This window comes from Elephantulus edwardii, unplaced genomic scaffold, assembly GCF_000299155.1.
Source record: "Elephantulus edwardii isolate Elephantulus edwardi_28Jun2011 unplaced genomic scaffold, EleEdw1.0 scaffold00128, whole genome shotgun sequence".
NCBI classification, from domain to species: domain Eukaryota; kingdom Metazoa; phylum Chordata; class Mammalia; order Macroscelidea; family Macroscelididae; genus Elephantulus; species Elephantulus edwardii.
The window spans coordinates 3091361-3116092 of record NW_006399878.1 but is presented as its reverse complement, the minus strand read 5'-3'; the positions used below and the strand labels follow the sequence as shown (position 1 = coordinate 3116092).

Below are 24732 nucleotides of genomic sequence, written 5' to 3'. Positions count from 1 at the left end.
ACTTTCTCAAAAAGTTGCAAATAAAGATACCATTTGACCCAGAAATTCCACTACTGGGAATATACCCTAAAGAGAACATAAATGACATCCAAGTAGATATATGTATACCCATGTTTATCGCGGCTTTGTTTACAATAGCAAGGAGTTGGAAACAACCTAAATGCCCATCAACAAACGAATGGGCAAAGAAGCTGTGGTATATTCACACAATGGAATACTATGCTGCATTGAAAAACAAAGCATCATTCTTGACAGAAAATAGCTGTGACACATGATGATATACATTGTGCACTCTTTTCATAGTGTATTAATTTATTAACACTGGGTCTCACAGGTGGGTAAAATTCAAGGAGGCTTATTTCAAAGCGTCATGGGTCACACAAAGGTTGGCAGTTTGAACCCACCCACCAAGGACATAGAAGAAGGTATAGTGATGTGCTTCTGTGGATCACAGCCAAGAAAACCCGGTGGAGCAGTTCTCTTAACACTTGGGGCTGCTGTGAGGTGGAACTGACTCAATAACCAGTTTTGTTTGTGCTCTTTTTAAAGAATCCCTATGAACCAAATATGGGCTGTCTCCATAAAATAGCTCTTATTGCAATGTCTAGTACAACAGGAGGCTCTAAAATGGAATATCTGGGTGAGTTTCTTTTGTCCCTTCACACAAAATCTCCTGAAATGTGAGCAAAGAGGGTCCATCTCCCCAATGCAATCTCTGTTACTGTCTCACACACTTTATTGTAAGTGAAAGCCAAGTCAAAGGAGACAACTTTAAATGACTTGCAGCCCATTCCCATTACAGGAGAGAAATAGTGAAAACAAAACTAATGATAATGTCCAGAGACATATTTTCTTTGCGGGTCAGGTTTGTAGCCAAAACCTAATCCAACCCACTGCTGTAAAATCTGTCCCAAATTCCAGCAACCCTCTAGGGTATTCCCAACGCTCCACATCTTAATAAGGAGATGGCCTCATCCCTCTCCCAGACTGGTCACTGGACTTGCTTTCTGTTAGCAGCCTATGTAGCCAGTAGCTGGTATTTCTGGATTACCAGTTGAGATACTCTGTCTATAACATTATCAATAATATATAGCGATTGTGAAGTGCCTTTGAGTTGACTCTGACTTACAGGGACAGACCAGCAATCCCGTGCTACCCACACAACCCTTGCTGTGATTAAGCCCAGTATTGCAGTCACTGCCATCAGTCCAGCTTAGTGTCATCTTCCCCTAAACTGACCCTCTAATATTCCAAGCATGATGTCCATTCCCAGGGTTTATTTCTGAAGGTCAATTACATCGAGGAATGTGCTGATAGTAAGCTCTAGCTTATACCCCCGGAGGTTTGAATACACCATTGGATCCATGGAATAAAGATGGGCTCCTCCAAAGTGATGATAACTTTGGAAACCTGATGGGAGGTATGAAATGAGGTGTATCTGACACCACAGCAATGAGTTAGAGGTTTTTTTTTCCTTTTTAGCTATGCTCACTGCTGAGAAAGAACAGTATTATTTTAGTTCCAGTTGGAAAACATAAGCTATGATTTATGTTGCAGCTTCCAGCAAATACTTAATAGTGTAAGGAGCTTGATTCTGACTTAAACTTATTAATATTTAATCTTTCTTTATTGGTGGATAAAGATGCTTAACCAAACTGAGAAAAAATATAATCCAGTTACCATAAGTAATTATGTTGGTGTAGAATTAAAGAACTGGTATCACAGAATGCTTATTCTGTTCTTTATTCAACCACAAGAACAAGGCGATTATTGTCAACATTTAGCTTTCATGTCTTTTTCAGCCAGGACACGCTTTCCTGAATGTTCAAAGCATCTTAAATGACCTAATCAAATAAAATGTGAAAGATAAGTGCTAAAAAACCCTTAATTACACAGTACTAAGAATAAAATGGAAGCATGTTTCCAGGTTCTTTAAAGAATATAATAATAAGACAAATCCCAGCATGGCTCTAAAGAACTGAAGGAACATGTGCACGGCTTAAGAGCAGATTGTTTGTGTGTGACTTTCTTTATAAACAGGTTTTACAGGGATATTTAGCATCTCGGTGTTTCTGATAGCTGAAATCAGGTGCTTGACAACCTGAATTTCACTTAACCACAGGTGGTTCTGTCCTGGAGTCCTTTTAATCCCTCTCTTTCATAGGAGTGTTTAAAGAAGTGCCAATGATTACATGTATGTTTCAGATTATCATCTTAACATCAGTTAGAAATGGTAGCTTGATAGCAGAGTTGGAAACAACCTAAGTGCCCATCAACAAATGAATGGAGAAGCTGTGGTATATTCACACAATGGAATACTACACTGGAGTGAAAAAACAAGGACCTCATGCAGTATTATTCAGAATGGGTGACCCTAGAGGACCTTATGCTGAATGAAATATCTCAGTCACACAGGGACAAATACTGCATAGTGCCACTATTGTAGAACGGGACTGACATCAGGGTTTGGGTGAGATTGAGAAAAATTGGATGAATTATGTATACTGCATTGAAACAGATGAGGGAGAGAACTGTTTAGGGAGGGATTTATGACTGGGTATTATGGTTATAACAAGAATCCAGAATGAAGGTTGCATAGTGGAGTGTACTGGGGGGGGGGGGGAGGATTATATTCCAATGAAAGAATTTTACTTTTCAAAAAGAGGAGCGAACTGGGGGGTGGGGAGACAGGGAAAAATATTCAACAATGAATGAATGGAAATCCAAAATCTCTGTAAACATTCATTAAAATTAATAAAATAAAAAAGAAATGGCAGCTTCTATACAATAGAAGAGAATCTGATTAACTTCGAAGGAAGGAAATAGACAAAGAGACAAAAAAGGCACTGGTGAACAATGAGTGATGCTAATTGTTGTTTAGGAAAAAATCCAAACAGTAAAAAGGAACATGCTAGCACAAGTAAAAGGGATCCCCATCAAAACCATTAAAGATCAGTGACACAACAAGGGCAATGAAATGTCAAAGGTAAAGTTTCTTTGAGTTCTTCAGATTGGAACCTCCTTAACTCCATTACTATTGGATAAACTATTCTTGTCATTTGGGAGACAGAGGAGCCAAAAAGCATGTTAAGGCAACATTTCCTTCTGACAAAGCAGGAAGAAGGGTATATTAAAGAATGCCTCTCTTGTACAATATAGTCCTGGGAACCAGAGTACTGAGGCCATCTTCACAGAGAAAATTCAGTGACTTTGGAGAAAGGCTAACTTTGTTCATTCAGTAACATCTATGAGGCGAAGAATTTTCACAAGAGACAAACTGCTCATTTGTACGGGGAAAACGCACATCTGCCTCACATCACACATCCGGGCAGCCTAACAGATCCTTGGACCAGCAGTGAGACCCAGAGAAATCTCTGGTAGGGAGGCTGGAATTGTAGTCTCATCTCCCACTTTTTTCTCGTTATTTTGGAAGCCTTTTGGTCAGTTTCTACATTTCCTAGTCTACTTGTAGGAATTCAGGAGTTGTGATGAATTATGTGTAAGACTGAACCAAAAGCTCAATGGTTTGGATTCACCAGTTACTTCAACTAGATGGCACTGGGTTTTGTTTGTGCTTGGATACCACATTGCACCTGACTAACTCCATTTCTTTATCTGGCAGGAAGAGAATTGTCTCCTTCATTTTGTCACAACAGGGGTGTGCACATATCCATATCTGTCAGAAGTCACTGGCAATGAGACCAGTGCTCACAAATGAAACGGTCCTGGCTGGCTGTCTCTTCATTTTGTGTTAAATGTTGTAGGTACTATCCTTTGTTGTAGTCTTCTGATCATTCACCTTGAAAGACACGTGTTTACTATTTAATAAAATAATATTTATTCTTATTAGGTGCCATTAAGTTTGAATCATTGTGATCCTGGGAACAAAAGACCCTGCCTTACACTGTACCATCTCCCATGGCTGCAGTCACTGTGCCAGTCCAGCTCATTGAGGGTCTTCCTCTTGTTGACCCTCTACCTTTCAAAACATGGTTGCCTCTTCCAAGGAATAGCCTCTTATGAACATGCCCAAAGTATGATACGAAACATCACCATTTTTGCGTCCAAGGAGCACTATGGTTGCACTTTTCCCTAGCACATATCTGTTAGTTCTTTTGGCAGTCTATGGAATACTTGGTACTCTTCTCTAGCAGGGAGAAGAATGGGCAGTCTCCTCTGGTGTGATTAACTGCCTCTGAAAATCAGCCAGAAGGTCAGCTTGGGCCGGTTGTGACCCAGCGGTACACAACTTCTCTAATAAAACTCAAAGGCATCAATTCTTCTGTCATCCTTATTCATTGTCCAGTTCTCAGATGTGTAGCAAATGATTAACAAGACCTGAATAAGGTGCAATTTAGTCTTCAAGCTGACATCTCTACTCTTCAATATTTGGGAGAGGTCCCTGACAGCAAACTTATCCAATGTAATACCTTCTCCTGACCCAAGAATGTTGGGTTTTTTAAAGAATGTTGATTGTTGTACATTTTCCTCCCTATGGGGGGTGGGGGTGGGAGATGATTAAAAAAAACAAACCAACCCAAAAACAAGAAAAAAACCAAACCCAAAATAAATGCAGCCCTGAATGTGTGTACCAAATATATATATTAAAAATATGTTGTGTGTTTCATATGTAATTTATGTAGTGTTTATAAAATGTGATTTGTAATAAATGTTAAAATGAAATTGCTTTAAAAAAAGATTGTTCATCCAAACAAGATTAAATCATTGAAAATGTCAATCCTTTATCTATCATGATGTTGTCTATTCACCCAGGGGTGAGGGTCTTTGTTTTCTTGATGGTGAAATGCAATCCATATTGAAGACTCTAGTCCTTGATTATCTGCAGCAAGTGTTTCAAGTTCTCCCCACTTTCCACAAGCACAGTTGTGTCATCTGTATAATGCTGGTTGTTGATCATTCTTCCTTGTGCCACGTTCCTCTTCATAAGGTCCAGCTACATGAATTATTTGTTCAGCATTCTGATTCAGACGGAGTTAAGTATGGAGAAAAGTTATATTGCTGATGTTCATCCTTCCTGATTTCAAACCATGTTCTGTTCCCTTGCTCTGTTTGGACAACAGCTCTTGGTCTAGGTATATATTTCCAAGAACATAATTAAATGTTCTTGAATTCCTATTCTTCTCAATGTTAGCCATAGTCTGTTATGCTCCACATAGTTAAATGCCTTTGCAAATTAAATAAAATCTAAATAGACATTATTCAGGTATTCTCTTCTTTCAGCCAGGATCCATCTGACATCAGCAATATCTCTGGTGCCATGGCCTCTTCTAAATCATCCTTTAACCTCTGGCAGTTCCCTGTTGATGTACTGTTCTAGTTGATTTTGGATGATATTCAGCAGTATTTTGCTTGCATGTAATATTAATTATATTGCTTGCTATCAGAATACAATCTTGAGTGTATCCTCCATGCTTTTAAGAATTACCTCAAGAACAGATTTGAGGCATTGAACATCAATGACTGAAGGCCAAAGGATGACATCAATAACATCATTCAAGAAGAGAGCAAAAAGTTATTATAAAGACAGAGGAGAAAAACAAAATGGACGTAAGAAGAGACTATAAAAATTGCCTTAAGGCATTGAGAAGCCAAAACAAAGAAAAGTGATGCCAAAGTTAAGAGAAATGAAAAGAATATTTCAAAGGGCAGCTCGAGAAGTAAAATATAATGAAATGTTAAAAAGCTGGAGCTAAAAAAAAGTACAACAAAGAAGGAAAATCCAAAGTCTCTGTAAACTTTCCTTAAAATTAATTAAAAAAGGAACATTAAAAAAGGGGGGAAAAAGTATAATAGGGAAGAATTCACTTGGCATTTCTCAAGCTCAAAGTACTGAGAAACAAAGTCAAGCCTCATGCTGCAAGACTGAAATGCTATGAGAAAAATCTTCAAACAATACAGAAAGTATCAAAAGATGGAAGGAATACACAGTGACTATATCAAAAAGAACAGGTCAACACTCAAAAATTTCAGGAAGTACCATATGAATAAGAGCTAATGGTAATAAAAGAAGAAATTCAAGAAGGAACTGGAAAAAAGTAAGATCCCAGGAATTAAAGGGATACCATTTGACATGATTCAACTAACTGATGCAACCCTTGATGTGCTCACCAGTCTATGCCAGAAAATTTGGAGGACAGCTGTCTGGTTGACCGAAGAGATTCATATTTATTCCCATTCCCAGTAAAGGCTTGTTTTTATACTATACTTTAAATATCTGGGGGAGTTCTGTTGGCATAAAACATAGAAAGTTGGTGGTGCCTTTGGTTTGAATCTTTCTGGAGAAAGATGGGGAGTCTCCTCCTGGGTGATTTACAGTCTTTGAAAACCCCGGGAGGGTCAACTACTGGTCAATTCTGAGTTTTGAGTTAAGGATATTGTAGAAAATTACTTAAAATGAGATGGCATAAATGGAAATTATCTTGTGAGAGCACATGGAGGTCTCCTATTTCTTTGAACTGAATGTGTACCATGCTAATTTTTGCTTAAAAGCTCTTACATAGTTTATTTTTTAAATTTTATATTGTCTGCATACAAAATTCAAACACCCACATCATGTTTCATTCAAATATACTGTTTCTTCACACTTCCTTTAATCACATTGTGTTTCATATGATCTTACTTATATATTGTGTTTTATAAAACCAATCTTTTTCTCAAAGCCTAAAAATGACAAGAAATTCTGCAGGCCTTTGATACATAATCCTACAATACTCAAGAACTGACAGAGTAGCAATTGAAAAGTTTCAAAAATTGGAAGTAGTTTTGGATGAGGTGAGTTTTCTATGCTAAGGAAATTTGGAACACAGGTATCTGGTCAAGTGACTAGAAAAGATCTATGTCTGTGCCTGTTTCTAAAAAAGTGATCTAACAGAACGCAGAAAATATAGAAAATATTATGCATATCACACCCAAGCAAAATCTTGATAATTTAAAAATAGCCAGAATGGTAAGGAATCCAAGGTGGATTCAAAAGAGGCCATGGAATGAAGGATATTATTACTGACATTAGATAGATCTTGCCTGAAAGCTGAGATTCTCAAGAGAGGTATTTAAACTATGTTTTATTAATTGAGCAAAGGCATTCAATTATGTAAATCTTAACAAAATATGAATAACACAGTGACAATGAGAATTTCATTAAGGTCTGAGGAACCTGTACATAAACTCACAGGCAGCTGTTAGTACCGAACAAAGGGAAAAATCATGGTTTAAATTAGAGAAAGTATGTCAAGGAGGTATCCTTTCACCTTATTTAACCTGTATGCCAAGCCAAAAAAAAAAAACTCTGAAAAGCTCAACTATACAACTGTGGCATCAGAAGGGGAACAAACTAATCAAAACTGTGCATTATGTACAAAACACAATCTCAACTGCAAAAATCAAGCACTTACTGATGAACCCCAGTACTCATTATCAAAGACTATGGTCTTAAGCTTAGTAGTCTCTCTCGAGTTTGGAAGGTCCACCGAAACTTTTCTACCTATGAATGGTTAGTGTGTGAAATAACGGTAGCATAGGTTCCAGCATCACAGCAACATAAGTCACCACAATACAGCAAACTAAAAGAAAAGTGCTAAATCCGTAAGATTAAACAATAAACAAACAAGAACACACAACCTATGAAATAAGCAGTATCACAGCCACACACAAGTCACTCCAGTACAGCAAACTGATAAGTGCTGTGCCTGTTAAAGAGTCCAGTGGATTTTCCAGAGGCCTTAAATTACATGGGAGAAGACTGCCCATCTTTCTCCCACAGAGCAGCTAGTGCTCAGTGAACCATGTGTCTTTGGGATTGCAACGCAACTTTTTACCACTAAGCCACAAAAGCTCCCTTAAGTATTGAGGAGTAAATTATAAAACAAGCAAACATACAAATATCAAACAAGCAGGTATGTCATATGAAATAAGAGAACAAACTGTCTGATCAGAGATAGTTTATCTTCCAGCCTGGTAATGAAGCGGATGCCCAGTCAAGTTAGAGTTACTTTTCATCTCAGAGATGAACAAGGCCCCAAGACCAAAGTGTCAGGTAGCAGCTTTTCCCAACCTAAGGTGTGTTGAGATGCAGGGCACTTAGCTTGAAGAGTTACTGACCTCAGAGAAGCCTAGTCTAGTCTGCCTGGCTAGAGATAGCATCTTTGCCTGTCCAGAGAATGGGTATATGCAATGTACACAGAGAAGACTAGCATAAAAAGATAGTCAATAGCACACTACTATGTCCAAGTGTGGAAAAATGTGGTCCACGGGCAAGGCCATAAGGAAGACCTGTTAATACAACTATTATTCTAAAAGAAACACCAACCATGAAAGCCAAAGAAGATACTGAAAATTTCTACAAACTTTTGCAGTCTGAAATTGACCTAATATACAAACAGGATGCATTAATAATAAGGGGTGACTGGAATGCAAAAGTCAGAAACAAAGACAGACTGGTATTTAAAAAATGTGAACTTGGTTTAAAAAAATGAGGCTTGAGAATTAATGACAAAGGTTTATACATGCAATGATTAACTGCAAATAATTTTTAAAAAAACAGCGATAACACACATGGACCTCACGTGATGGATTAAACAGGAATCACACTGGCTACATCAGAAGAACGAGTCAATAGAAACGCCCAGTATCAACAGTCAAAACAAGGCCAGGGTCTGAATGTGAAATGTGCCGTCAAGTTACCTGTGACTCAGAGACCCTATGTCAACAGTCCTAAACCCTGCTCTTTCCTGTGTCAATCTTATTGTCTGACACACCTACCTTCATTAACCCAGTCACTGAACCAATCCATCTCATCAAAGAAAGGTCTTCCTCCTCTGCGCTGTCCCTTTCCAGGGACCAGTCTCTCCTTGCAACATGCCCAAAGTATGTCAGACGAAGTTTCAGAATCCTTGCCTCCAAGGAGCAGCCTGGTCTCACCCTCTCTAGGAACAAACTGTCTGTTCTTTTAGCAATCCATGGTATATTCAATACTCTTCTCCAGAACCATAGCTCAAAGGCATCAATTCTCTATCATTACTAGTCAATGTCCAGCTTTCTGAGGAATAGCAAGTAATTGCAAAGACTATGGCCTGGGTCAGGCACACCTTAGTATGCAGACTGATCACTGCTCTTCAGTTCTTTGGAGATGTCCCTGACAGCTGATTTTCCCAATGCAATTCATCTTTTAATTTCCTGGTTGATGGTGCCAAGAGTGTTGACTATGGAGACAAGCAAACTAAAGCTGTTAACAATCTCAATCTCTTCACTATCTATCATGATACTGCCAATTGGCCCAGTGGTGAGAATCTTCGTTTTCTTGATGTTGGGCACAACCCATATTGAAGGCTGCAGTCTTTGACCTTCTGCAGCAAGCACTTCAGGTCCTCCTCAGTTTCAGCAAAAAGGGTTGTGTCATCTACTTACATTGTTGGAGTCTTCCACCAATCCTGATGCCACATTTCTCCTCATAAAGCCCAGCCTCACGGATAATCTGAGACACTGAAGACTGTATTACAGCACCGAGAAGACAAAGCAAAGGGAAGAAATCAAGAAAATAAGGAGCTGAACAGAAGATATCACAAGGCAGCACAGGAAGACAAAGTATTGTAAAGAAATATGTGAAGAGCTGGTGTCAGAAAATCAAAAGGGCTAAACTCAGCATTTCTTAAGCTGAAGGAACTGAAGAACAAATTCAAATCTCAAGAGTTGCAGTATTTAAGGATGCGTTAGACAGAATTATTAGCTGATCCAAGAAGCATTAAAAGAAGATGGAAAGAATATACAGTCATTGTACCAAAAGGAATTGGTGGACACAGAAGATTCATGAAACAACTTATGAGCAAGAGTCTGTGGTGAAGTTCAAGCTGCTCTGAAAGAACTGGCAAAAAATCAAGGCCCCAGAAATTGACAGAGCAACATACTTCAACGAAAAGACGATGCCCTGGATGTGCTCACCTAGTTGTGCCAAGAAATCTGGAGGAAAATCAACTGGCCAACTGATTGGAAAGAGATCTGTATTTGTTCCCATTCCAAAGTAAGGTGATCCAATAGAGTGCTCAAATTATCGAACACTATCACTAATATCACATACCAGAAAGATTCTGCTGAAAATTATCCAAAAACGACTGGAACAGCACAACAAAAGAGAACTACCAGAAGTGTAGGTTGGGTTTAGAACAGGCCATGGTACTAGGGTAATACAGCTAATACTAGATGAATCTTGGCTGAAAGCAGGGAGTAGCAGAGGAATGTCTGTGTTTCATTGACTATGCAAAGGTATGTGACTGTGTGGATAATAACAAACTATGGCTAACTCTGAGAAGAAGGGGAATCCTAGAACACTTGATCCTGCTTATGTAAAACCTATACTTGGACCAGGAGGCAGTTGTCAGAAGAGAGCAAGGAAACAGTGCATGGTTCAAAATTGGGAAGGGTGTATGCCAGGGATGTGTCTATCTCCATGCTTTCTCAATCTATATGCAGAACAGACTGTGAAATAGATGACCAATTAATTATGTACAAGTTCAAATCGAAGCTGAAGAAAATTAAAACAAGTCCACAGCCTTAAATATATCCCTACCCAACTTGAAAAACCTTATTAAGAACCGATTTGATGCACTGAACACTAATGCCAAAGAGATCAGATGAGTTGTAGGATGGTATCACCCATGAAGAAAGCAGTTATTACAAAAACACGAGGGAAAGGCAAAAACAAAATAGATGTTGGAAGACTTCTGCAATTTGCACCAGAACACACAGTGGTCAAAACAAAGGGAAGAAATGCTGAAGAGATATGAAGAGTATTTCAAAAGGGAGCTTGAGAAGACAAGGTAGTATAACAAAATGTGCAAAGAGCTGAAGATAAATACCGACCACATGCTCAGCATTTCTCAAGTTGAAAGAACTGAAAAAACATTCAAGCCTTGAATACTGAAGATTGTATGAGCAAAAACTTAATGATGCAGGAAGCATCATGAGATGGGAGAAACTGAGAATCACTGTACCAAAAAGAACTGGTCAACACTGGACCATTTCAAGACATTGTATATGATCAATAGTAGTAATAAAGGAAGAAATTCAAGCTACATGGAAAATAATGGCCAAAAACAAGACCATGGAAATTTACAACATAGCAATTGGCGTATTTCAACAGCAGCTCAGGATGTATTCACTAGACTATGTCAAGAAATTTGGAATACAGCTACCTGGTCAACTAATTGGAAGAGGTTCATATTTGTACCCATTCCAAAGAAAGATGATCCAAAAGAATGTAGCTCTGGTGGCCTACTGGATAAGTAGTTCTGCTTCCAAACCAAAGGCACATGGTTCAAATCCATCTCCTCCTGTACAATATATAGGTTCTGAAAACCTGCTGGAGGGTTAGCTATGAGTTGGTTCTGACTAGTAACAATACAACAGAACAAGAACTAATTGAGTAGCATCATTAATATCTCATGTACCATCATTAATATCTCATGCAACTAAAATTTTGCTTGCTGAAGATTATTTTTAAAAAAAGTAAAACAGGAGCTCTGGTGGCCTAGTGGTAAAAAGCTGCACTGCAATCCCAGAAGTACACAGTTCAAATCCACCAGATGCTCTGCTGGAGAAGGAGGGGCAATTTCCTCCTGTACCAGTCAGATACAATTTGACAGCACATACACACAAAGTAATAATTAAAAAGAAAATATATTTCAAACAGAGCATCAACAGGGAACTTCCAGAAAGTCAAGCTGGACTCAAGAGGTTGTAGTAGCAGAACAGTTACCACTTAAAGAATCAATGCCTTTGGGTTGTGGTGCTGCAGAAGAGTCTTGAACATACCAAGGACCATCAAGAAAACAAATAGGTCTGTCTTGGAGGGGGTGAAACCAAGTCTGTCCTTGGAGGCTAGGATTTTGAAGCTCTGGCTCACATACTTGGGTATGTGGCCACGAGAGACTGGTCTTTGAAGGACATCAGTTCAGAGAGGTGGAGCAACAGCAGCGCAGGAAAGGATGCCTCTGAATGAGATGGATACAGTAATGGGGCAATGGGGATTGGTGTGCTGGATTAGTAAGACTGGCTCAGGACAAGGCAGGCTTCAGAGCTGCCCTACATAGGGCAGCTACGCCTTACAGGTAACTTGCGTTACATGGCACAGAACAACAAATAATGGATGAAAATGGAGAATACCAGAAAGGTGTGTACTTCTTTTATTATGTAAAGGCATTTGACTTTGTAGATAACAAACCACCCACAACTGCTCATTTGAAACCTATACACAGATAAAAGAAGCAGTTGTCTGAAATTAACAGAACACTGCATGGCTTAAAATTAGAAAAGGTGTACATCAGGGTTTATCCTTTCCCTGTACCTATTTAATCTGTATACTGAGCACGTCATTTGAGAAGCTTGACTATATGAACACTGTAGCGTTAGGATTGGAGGAAAACTTAACATCCTGCATTATACAGATAACACAATCTTGCTTGCTGAAGTGAAGACCAGCTGGTGGATTCAAACGCTTGCCTTTGTGTTGGCAGCGTGATTCCTTACCACTACTACGCCAACAGAGATCCGCTAACAATGAGACACTAAACTCATATGCCCTGCCACCCCAATCAACAAAGCAAATGGTGCTGTGATTTGCTGTAACACACCTACATTTAGAAGAAATCATGGAGAGAAAAGAAATTATAGCTTCTAATACATATGTTTTTGTGACTGCTGCTCTCCCACCATCTGGGGATATTGTGATGAGTGCTGAGTAGGGTAACCTTAAAACATAGTGTATTCCTTTAGCAGAGCAATATTGTCATTGCATCATAGCAGTGCTTTACCATGTTATCAGAAATATCCATATTTCATTTTATCTTTTCCCCTTCACATTTTATTATGTCTTAATAGCACAGTAATTATAAAATTAATATATGTATAATTGATTTCTAATTATAAAAATAAAGCATAATTTTGAGGGGTGTTAATACACAGCACTTGAAATGCTGCTGTCAGATCCTATCTGTGCCTGCCTCTGTGGTTCAGCACGCCAAGCATCAAGTCAAAACTCTGATAGCAACATAAGCAATTTCTGTCCCCCTCCAGCCCCACCCCCACCCAAGGGAAAGTGTGAATGCAGTCTCCCACTACCACAAATTATGCAGTCGAGTTTCCCACATTTGAGGAAATCACAGGGGTCAGCATATCCAGAGAGCAATGGATAAGCCTCACCCTGAGAAATCCTCCTTTGTGATCATGGTATCTCCCCTGCCAGGTTAAGTATATCGTAAACAATTTCTTAACTACTCAACTTTGTGATTGTTGTGTGAAAGCTGCCAAAGACAATAATATGTAAATGATGAACATGGGTAAATTTCAGTAAAATTTTATTTATAGACACTGAAACTTAAATTTCATATAATTTTCAAGTGTCAGAATTATTCTTTTGATTTCACTTCAAGCCCAACCATTTAAAAACATAAAAACAATTCTCTGCTTAACACTCATCTAAAAATAGCAGCAGGTTAATTTTGTTTCCTAGGATGTATTCTGCACATTCCTCCTTTAATAGATTTAACACTAAAGAATGACTCAAAAATAAATGGTTCAAGAATATTAAAGAAACACTAGTCAAATACACTTAAAAGCTAGAGTTAGTAAAGACTGTTAACACTCTTCTTGTAGCAGTTATGAAGTATTACTTCTTCAGGAGAGAATAAAAAAATGATGTCAGTTGTAAAATTCAGTTAACTATATAGCTATTGAAAAAGCAAATTTTATAATTCGTATTTTTCAAGACATTGAATATAAACCAATCAGTGACTTGCTATATTGTGCCTGTTTTAAAAATAAGCCATAATGCATTTACTGTGCAAGTCTTTCAGAATAAATGCATTCTTCGAAAGGAGACAAAAATAGATTTTTAATATCCTGTTGAGGTACACAGAAAGAGCAAGAAGTCAACACTGCTGAAATGATGAAGGCTCAGAGTGATTTTTCTGTTAAAAGACTAAAAACCAGCTAGTTAAAGGAAGTAAATGAGTTCTATTCAGCTGCCCCAATACAAACAGAATATTACTACTCAAATAAATATTTATAAACAAAATCATCAGTCATCAACATATATATATAAGAAAACATTTCTGAAGCCTTTATTTACAAAAGCTTTAAAAACAAATAATACCCTCTGTTTGCAAATAATGTTTTGTTTAAAAAGGACCACCCAGTTACAGCACTGTAATATCATGAATAAAGAATGTACAAGGAAACAAACCAATGTGGCTAACATCTGGAGATTTGCTAGAATTACTGATTAAAGTGTAAATAACAAACATCATAACTTGCAGTCCATCATTTTAGGGTAGAGTTAATGATTACCAAAACATCTTCCTACACATGCTCTGGTCTGGTCACATATTCTGCATGGCTAAATATTTCACAGTCTCTTTTGTCAATATATATAAAATAGATTGCAAAGATATACACAAAAAAATAAACAAGCATTACACGCCTCAGGTAACTATCAGCTACATTTATCTGTATGTATATATACACTTACATATATGTATATATACACACACAAAATACAATATACTATTTCTATATACTGTATTTTGTTGTTTTGCACCAAAATCTCACTGTTATTTATCTTTGTAGCAACTATGAAAGCACAATTTTTGTCTTCTAATTTGGTACAAGATACACCTAAAATCTTGCTATCTTTGGACTTTAATGAAATTGATTTGTAGAATCAACAAATCAAGAGCATCATAAGTATGGCTATAAAATTAAAAATAAGGTATAGAGTGATGGAATAAGAGAAGGAGATTAAGGGGTGTGTGCTATCATAAACTATCTGGAGAGTTAACATCTTTTATACCAGTTTCCTGGCAGATACTCAAAATCCAATCACAAGGAATTTTTCCTGAAGAGTGTAAAGCTGGTTTGAAAAATTCTTCATAGAGCAGCCTACATATGTCTATTAGAAACTGACAGACACTAGATGTGCTTGGAAGATTAACTGCTATGTAGAGAAGAGCAGTTACTAAATTCCTCAGTAGTTTCTTTTGTCCTTTTTTGTTAGTCTTGATGAATCAACAGTTTGCACAATGAATGTGCTATATCCCATGGGTCAAAAACAAGCAAATACTGAAAAAGTTGGCAAACGGTCTTTTTTTTTCCCCCAGCTAAGAGCAAGAAAAATAAATTTCTGATAAAACAGAGGATCTGATTCAGAGTCACTCTCTAAAGTGCAAAATTGATGGTCCACAATCTCAAATAGCTAAAACTCTTGAAGAATGGAAGGGAGAGACATGAAATAGGGAAATAAATTACAGTCAGTGCTAGTTAATTTAGGAAAAGGGGGGGGGGGAACAAACCAAGCCCAAGTAGGTAAAGTTTATAAAAATATTAAGATGTCGCTTTTCCTACTCCTATCACACACGCTTGCTAACAAGTGTATCAAATTAGGGCCAAATGTAACCTGAATGCTTTTCTATTTATTAAAATCTGAGACAGGGATGGTCATACTTAGTACTCAAAGGTAGAAAATAAGACTATCAAAGGGAAAAATAAGGTATTATTTACTGTCCAAGGGATTCAACCAGAGATAAAACCTATATACAAGCATGTGTGTAGCTCAAATAAAATAAAAATAAAAAGGGCTATTTCATGTCATGACTGCTTGTTGGCTTCCTCTTCATATGCATTCCCTGTGCCATTCTGTACATAGGATGAACCAGAACCAAGGCCATACAAATGACCACAATATTTGGCATCATCAATATGATCTTCAAAGAACATCTAAAAAGGAATTTTGGGAAAAAAAGGAAAAAGAAAAAAAAAGATATTTTAACCAAAAAGAACCACTTGCAATAATTTTTATTTCAGTAATGTATGACAGGTATTTCCTATGGTGTTTCTCTGAGACTACACATTTAAATTCAAGGAGTAAAACTGACATCCCTAAGAATTAGAGCACTTCAAAGAAATTTTTTTAAAAAATTACCCAAAAAAAAAAGAACAAATTGTTTCCTTATTAACATTTAGACCAGATTTATGTGATTTTGCAATCATGGAAAACTGGCAGACATTTTTATCCCAGTATGTTAATACTACTCAACAGTAAAGAGTAAATTAAAATAGTCAATCATAAAAGTGAAAAAAATGTTTAAGTTTTAAAGTTGCCTTGAAGGGTAGGTGGCAAAAAAAAAAAGAAAGCAAAACATTAAACACATTCTGGGACGTAAAATCTAAACATTTACACTGGGCTACTGTCCTTGAAGAAGTCAAGACAAATGAAGATTATAAATTAGTGCTACAGAATTCAGCATTAATTGAAGCAAAAGGGCTTTTTTTAAGGAGAAAAAAAAAGGCATAGCTAAAAACTCAAAAGTGGTTTTAATCCTATAAATGTAACATCAGAAAGTACAGAAAATACCAAAATCAAAACCAAACTTTTAAGGTAGGTACAATCTGACTCATTACTAAAGCTTGCTTTTCATTGAGTATTTCTAAAACAAAGTTTTTTAATTCTAAGTCAGTTCTTTAAAAACTGAGAGGATATACTTAGAATTCCAGACTTTGTATTTTGCAAAAAAAATCTTATTAATAAGCAAAAAAAAGTCCACTGTATTGTTTTGTAGTTCTGTTTTTCATCTCTTTGGGCGTATCTATACAGTGAGGTATACCTACATATTTACAGCAAGATATACCTGCACACTGCAACTACATCAATTACCTAAAAGCGCTGATGGCCAAGTGGTAAAACACTGCACTGAAATCACGAAGGCACGTAGTTTGAAACCAGCAGCTGCTCTTTGGGAGGGGTAATTGCCCCCTATGCAATTAATGGCCTCTGAAAACCCACTGAAGGGTCACCTATAGGTCAGTTCTAACTCAACAGTACACAACACAAAAGAAAACTTGTGTATTAAATTCTATAAACTTTCAGACCTAAGCTCCTTGTACTGCAGAACTGATCTCCACCTTATGGAAATGAAGGAAGTCTGCCAGTATGATTTCTGATTCAACAAGTTCCACTTTATTTAACAGAATTAAAACTCCTCCACTAATACCTAATGTAGTAAAAAAGCATCAGTGCTACTCTATAAAACTTTATATCAGAACACTAAAGACATGATGGAATACTTTTTATCAGCAGATTAATGCCTAAGAGAAGGCAATGATCTAAGGTAAATCTAGGACATGGTTACGATGACTGGTGGAAGTAGCTAGAAAGAACCTCTGATTTCTCCATCAGTAATTTATGTGACCTTTGGATAAAAACTTACTCGGCAGTTTATTATCTGTTGTAGGTCACAGAGGCTCTTTTAGAAATTATGAGCTAAAAACTATTTAAAATATGACTTTTTAAATGCAAATGGCCTATCTGTAATTATTTCACAGCCATTTTAAAATACTATTCCCTTTACAACTGAAAGAGTATTTCCAGTCTCATTTTTGCATCTAAGGAAAATTGGTTGGGTCTACATAATTTCTAAGACAATTTAAAGTTTTGATTCTACAAAAAACTTATTCTTCCATTTCTTTCTGAACTACAGTTTAAGATTAATCTTTTAAAAAAAAATTAATCTTTTAATGAATTCTGGGTGTTGCAAATGATTAGCACACTTGGCTGGTTACTGATAAACGGGGAGGTCTGAGTACTGAGAGTTATCTCAGAAGAAAGACCAGGTGATCTACCTTCAAAAATTCATCTACTGAAAACTATGGAACACACATGAGGTGATCATTATCCAGAATTGACACAATAGTAACTGGTATTTTAAGTTTCTGAGTACCTTCATTCCAGCATAATACATATGACCTATATGTTACCTAATTATAATGCAACATGTCCTTATTGCCCAGTAACTTGGCCAGAGTTAAGATTTTCAATGTTCTAAAAATATAACCAATTGAGAAAAAGGCACTGATGTCTTCATACTTCTCTCATTTTGAAAAAGGCCATTCCTGTAAGCAATGAATCAGATCCTGCCTGATGCTGTGGTCCTATTCTCTCCAGCTCTAACTGCTCAGCAACTTCCTGTAATCCACCCTAGAAGAAATAAAAATGACCAATTGAAAAAGAGAAAGGATGATTCCTGAGTTCACACATTATACAACTCACCACTATATCATCAAATCCTAATGTAGTAAGACAGGCCTATGAAGACTAGACAAAACTGGGGAATGTGTATTACTAATACATTTATTGAATGCAACAGAATGTAACAGAAAATGAGTTTCTAATTGGGAAAATTTATCTTCATCAGGTTTAAAGAATTTAACAGGAAAATTCTTTATAGCCTAAAGCTATAGGGGAAACAAATCATACACTGAGGGGGAGCTCTGGTGGCCTAGTGGCAAGAAGCTGCACTGCAATCCCAGAGGCGCATGGTTCGAATCCACCAGATGCTCTGCCAGGAAAGGAGGGACAATCTCCTCCTGTACCAGTCAGATCTGATCTGACGGTACACAGACACACACACACACACAAAATAATAACATACACTGAGTAACATTTCTCAAATAGCTTTGGAGGCTCTCAACTTCTTAACCTATCAAATCCAACTCAAAAATTTGAGTTTGGTTTTTTTCACCAAAATAATTTTTATTAAAAAAAGCATTATAGGCAATTAGATAATTAAGAATCCACTAAATAATTAACTATGGTTTGTTATTTTAAATAAGAGAAAACAGTCAATATAAGTATACAACTTCTTAGAGGATTCTGCTAAAGTCTGCCGATATTACTAGGATTAAAAACTAAGATAATAATCAGGCAGTAAAAAATAGAGAGTAAAAAGTAAAGAGGGAACAGAAAAAATAAGGCAGAACAAAGAGAGAAAAAGTAACTGTTCCACCAATACAACAAAGAAATACCTCTCTAAATTACTATGGCCTCTACACACAAACTAATCCTCTACATAACAGCTTGAAATAGAGCTTTGCAAAGCAGATGCTTATGTTAAAAATAGCAGGAGGATTAGATATCATTTACTGCTTAGGACAGCAAAAGAATAGGGTCATATAATATGGCTGACTGCAGGCTAAAAAGCACCTTTGTCACTTGGGCTAAATTTTAAAATTGTTGAGGGTCTTCTTCTCTTTCACCAACCCTCTCTACCTTTCTAACCATGATGTCTTTGTTTTCAAGGACTGGTCCCTCCTAACATTATCAAAGTGTGTGAGAGAAATTTCACAATCCTTACCTTTAAGGAGTATTCTGGTCACACTTTTTTCTAAGACATATTTATTGTCCTTATACAGATGACAATTTCAAAAACCATGTCCATAACCAAATTAAAACATGGTGACTTTGGGTTCTCAACAATACTTTTGTGGATAGGGTACTAAAATTATGCTAAGAGCTATAATAACATCAAGCTGATAATCAAAAGGTCATCAGTTCAAATCCATCAGTAGCTCAAAGTGAGAGAGATGGATACTCTTCTCATGTAAATGATTGCTAGGAGTCAGAACAGACTCAACAGAAGAATATCATACTCATATTTGTTACTATTCCCAGGTGATCCAACAGAGTATGGAAATTATCAAATAGTATCATTAATATCACATGCAAGCAAAATACTGCTGAAGATTCAAGGATATCTAGAAGAGTACATAGACAGAGATCTTCCAGCAGTTCAATATGGATTCAGAAGAGGTCCTTGCACCAGGGATATCATTACTAAGGTTAGATGGATCATGGCTGAGAGCAGAGAATACCAGAATGTCTATTCATACTTTATTCACTACACAAAGGCAACTGACTATGTGGGTCTCAACAAACTGTGGCTAACATTGCAAAAAATGGGAATCCCAGAGAAATTATTTGTGCTCATGTGAAACATGGAACCAGACCAAGCAGCAACTGTGTGAACAGAGCTAGAGAACACTATAGTTTAAAATTATGAAAGACATGTGCCAGGATTATAGCCTTTTTCCATATTTATTCAATGTGTGTACTGAAGAAATTACTTGAGAAGCTGGACTCTATGTAAAAGAATATAGCATCAAGATTGGAGGAAGACTCATCAATAAATAACCTTTAGTACGCAGATGACACAACTTTGCTTGCTCAAAGTGAGGAGGACTTGAAACACTTGTTGTAGAGGATCAACCACTGCAGATTTCAATATCGATCACATCAAGAAAACAAGTTCTTGCCAGTGACCTAATAGGTGACATCATAATGGATGGAGAAAAAACTGAAAATGTCAAAAACTTCATCTTACTTGGATCCACAATCAATATACTTGGTACTAGCAGTCAGGTGATGAGGAGACATACTGCACTGGCAAAGTCCATAGTCAGAGACCTCTCAACATTTCTGAAGACTAATGAGTTAGAGGACTAAGGTGCACCTGATTTGGACCACGTGTTTTTCAATCACTTGTTATGCGTCTGAGAGCTAGACAATGAATAAGGGTGACAGAAGAAAACTTGATGCTTTTACGTTGTGGTACTGGAAAATTGTAGCGAATATCTCACGGACTTCCAAAAGAACAGGTTATGTCTTGGAGAGGCTGAGCCAGAATGCACCTTGGAGGCAAGGATGATGAAGCTTCATCTCACACACTCTAGGCATGTTGTTGCGAGACGCTATTCCTTGGAGAAGGACATCATACTTGGAAAGGTGGAGAGATTGTGAAAGAGAAGATGACCCTCAACCAGGTGGACTGATATGGTGATTGCAGCAATGGGCTCAAGTGTGTCAGCGATAGTGAAGTTGGCAAAGGATAGGACAAAGTTCCAATGTGTTGGTGATAGGATCACTATGAATCGTACTCTACAGCACCTAAAAACAACTCGTATTTACTTGAATCACAAAAGGAAGAGTGTCCTCAAGTTGCACAGAATTCTGTGGTTCCTGACTGATATAAACATAAGGCAATCTTTAAAAGTTCCCTGGCAAGGAGTACTTCTGTGCAGTACATTATTAATTAGGCTATGTCATGCTCGTGTGTGTGTGTGTGTGTGTGTGTGTAGGGACAGCGTAGGAGAAGACCCTTTATGAGGTGGATTGATTCAGTGACTGGGTTAATCAGAGTGGGTGTGTCGGAGGCAGTGAGACTGGCACAGGAGAGAACAGGGTTTAGGGCTGTTGTACACAGGGTCGCTCTGAATCACAGGCGACTCAAAGGCACATAACAACAACAACTACCACCACCAATAACGAAAAGGTGGGCAGGCCCAATTTACTAGCCACTCCTTGGGATGAAGATGGACAAACTCTTCTTAGAAACCCAATGTAGGGTTGTCAAGAGTTGGAATCAATGTTTAACAGCAGTGGATGAGTGGGTTTATACTGACTACAGGCTGTATTAAAGGCAAACAAATTTGGTCAAATGAGACTGACTCTTAAGATTTTCAGTTCATTTGTTAAAAAATAGTTGTTTATTCATATTCTATATTGTTCATTTCTGCTTACAGGCAAAGTTCTTAAATTCTTTACCACCTCCAACGCCATTCTTACACTTTTGAAACTAGGTGAGGAAAAATTAAACCAACCTTGGTTTTGATGCAAAAAGAAGGAACATTAAAACTTTTATCTAAATGTTTCTTAGCTGTGATTTTTGTATGTGTGTGTTTGTCCCCTGCCTCCCTGGGCGTGTACTGTTGGATCTGATCCCACTGGTACAGGAAGAGATTTCTTCTCCTTCTCCAGCGGAGCATTTGGTGGATTCAAATCATGCACCTTCGGGACTGCAGCACAGCTTCTTGCCACAAGAGTTCTCTTCTTAATTGTATTTTAAAATTTAGTTTTTATTATTAGTTGTATTTTAAACAACAAGTATTTGTATTGTCAAGGATCTTTGAAGAATATTTTTTTCTCTATGAAAAAAAAATTGTTTTTGAAGGAATATTTATAAGAAATTACCAAACACATTTTAAGCAGCAGCACAATGTAAATGACTGTCTAGGAAGGGCTTACATATTTATTGCTTCCCTTAAATAAGCAGACTCTTAAGCCAGGGGAGAGCAGGTTGGAAATTCTACTTACTTAATCCTGAAATTATACTGAAACACTATTTTCTCATTAAAGCCAATAAAATGATCCTTAGTTAAGACAACATAAAAAGAAAATTCTTTGTACCATGCTACTCAATACATCTGTCCATTTACAGCAACCACAGATTTTATCTCATAACCTTCAGATTTTTGGCTTGATTCATAATTTTCAATCTGGGAATTAGTAACAAAAACATAACTCTTATTTTTAATTTTGTTGAAAATGTATTCTGGCAATATATACTAAATTACTGGAAAAAAATTTCCAAAAGTTGTTAAATTCTTTAGGTGAGAACAAAGAACCAACTGACTAGTTACTCTAACAGATGCTGCTGTTGTGTGCCACCCAGCTGGAACTGAATCATACATAGGTGAGCCTCTAGCAGGTTTTCAGAGGCAGTAAATCATAAGGGAGGAGAAAGCTCATCCTTATCCTGCAGAGCAAATGGTAGATTTGAACCACATGTCTTTGGAACTGTAACATAGCCTCTGACCATTATAGTTCCTTAATGTAACAGTTCTGAATATTAAATAAAAAAAACACCAAAAAACCCAAACATGTCTTGAAACAGTCTACACTAGGACCTCAGCACAATCATTCAGCATAGAAAGTATGATGATTACAGAAAAAAGCAGAACCTTACTTTGAGATTTTTACAGCTCTTCATGAGGTACTTCACATCATATATGACAGGAAAAAATAATCGAAGGATCTCAAAAAAGTCGAGTTCTTCTTCAGGCAAGTTAGAGTTGGTCAGGATTTTTATTAAATAGCCAAAGTCATAACCACTATAAAAGGGAAAGAAAAATACAGAAAGGAATACATAAAGAGCCAAAAACTTTGTGATGTAAATTCTGAGTCACACAGTAGACCAAAAAAGCTATCAACCCTTCCCCTCCAGCTCGCCCTCCCTAAAACATCATACCCCAAGAACAAAGAAAAAATGCTTAACAGTTATGATGGAAAACTGTGTCTTCTTACAGTGGTAAGAACTTGCTACTTTATCCTTCAGTGACAGAACTATACTATCCCAAGGTATACAGTAACTCAAAAACCAATTTGCTGATCCTTGCACGGTAACACTTTTGAGTATCAAAATTCTCACAGTAAATTGCTCAGAAATGGAGAATTAAAAGAGGAATATAAACTTGGTAAAAAGTAATAAACTTCTTGTTGTTTACTATCAAATAGCAACCTAGTCATAGTTGATCCTCTAGCTGACTTTCAGAGTCAGAAAATTAGACACAGTGGGAAAGGGTTGGAAGGGGAGAAAAGTACAACAATGAATGAATGGAAATCCAAAGTCTCTGTACATTTTCATTGAAATTAATAATAAATTTAAAGAAAGTATTAAGAGAAAAAAAAGAAAAAGAAAAAGAAAATCAGACAGAGACTGTCCAGCTTCCTCTAGAGGAGCAACTGATGGTTTCAAACTATGTGACTTTGGTTGGCAGTGCAGTCCCTTACTCAAGTTCCCCAAAACAGCAAGAGAATTGGCATTTTCAAGACAACATAAAATGATGATGTATGTCAAAAGTAAAAATTTAATTTCCCTAACAAATTGTATTTTTTTTTTAAAAACCTTCTTTTAAGTGGCTTTATTAATAATTCTCTCTTCCCTGTTAAATGTTTCTATCTCAATATGGTTTCCCCAAAGACATTATTAACAAGAATGTTGCATGAAAGACGTGAAGGTAATGAACACAGAAAACTTCTAGCCTAGAAAGTTAAAACATAAACTCATTGCATGTTCTTAAATCAAGATCTTCTATCTCCACCACTTGATATTTCCAAGTCTTGTATTTCCTGTAATACCAGACTGGGTGCTGCAGCTACACATCCCTCTTCCCTATGTAGCATGCTGTACCACTAACCACAAAGTCTCATGTCTCTGGCAGCCGGAATCCATCAGTGGCTCTGAGGGAGAAAGATGGACAGTCACCTCCCATAAAATATGTAGCTTTGGAAATTTACTACAATGCCATTGGATTTCCAAAGCTACATTTACTACAAATATTTACTACAAGTTAGAAGCTATTTGATGGTAGGATTAGAGTTTTGAGGTTTTTCCTGTCTTTCCTTCCAGGGCCCCATCGGCTAAGTTTTCCTTGGGAGAATTCAGCTTCCAGAAATTTCTTTTACTGCCATTTAAAATGGAGTTTTCTCTACTAATTTAAAGGGCATAAATAACATTTTTAAAAGTATTTTTCTTTCCTGAAAATACCTGGAACTGATAAAATATTTAATAAGAGAAGTTATAAGCATAGCTTTTGAAAATGCTAACTAAATTTTAGTATTAATAGTATTTTAATTGAGTATTTAATATTCAGAATCGCCACTTTAAATTTAAAAACAAAAAATTAATTTTACATTGAAGATCATTTGGGAATGTCAATGTATAAGCAGAAACTTTTAAAATTTATGGTGGTTAGCACTAAACTAATTTTGCTGGCTACCTAAATACAGATCAACATGTGGCTTAGCAATAAGGAATCATGCTGCCAATGCAAACGTACTAAGTTTGAATTTACCAGCTGCTCTGTGGGAAAAAGATGGGCAAACAACTTCCACTGATTCTCTGAAAACCCACCGGAGGATTAGTTCTTACTGTATTGTACACAACAACAACAACTAATAAAATTAATAATTGAGTTTTGGATTCACAGACTTAATCATGATTTTCTTTGTTTGTTTACAAGAAATAGACTAGCGTATAAAGAAAATATTTAATGGCA

The 24732-nt window shown here is 36.9% G+C and overlaps 1 protein-coding gene across 1 annotated transcript in view; it reads right to left on the bottom strand.

The window, feature by feature from the left end:
- Positions 1-15468: 15468 nt before the first annotated feature.
- CNOT7 (CCR4-NOT transcription complex, subunit 7) overlaps positions 15469-24732 on the bottom strand; it is a 30640-nt gene continuing 21376 nt past the window's right edge. Inside the window, exons 5-7 of the mRNA XM_006893553.1 lie at positions 22641-22785; positions 17927-18037; positions 15469-15780 (exon numbers count right to left, since the gene is read on the bottom strand). Of these exons, the coding sequence (XP_006893615.1) occupies positions 15652-15780; positions 17927-18037; positions 22641-22785 (385 nt within the window). The 3' untranslated portion in view covers positions 15469-15651. The remainder of the gene's footprint in view (positions 15781-17926; positions 18038-22640; positions 22786-24732) is intronic.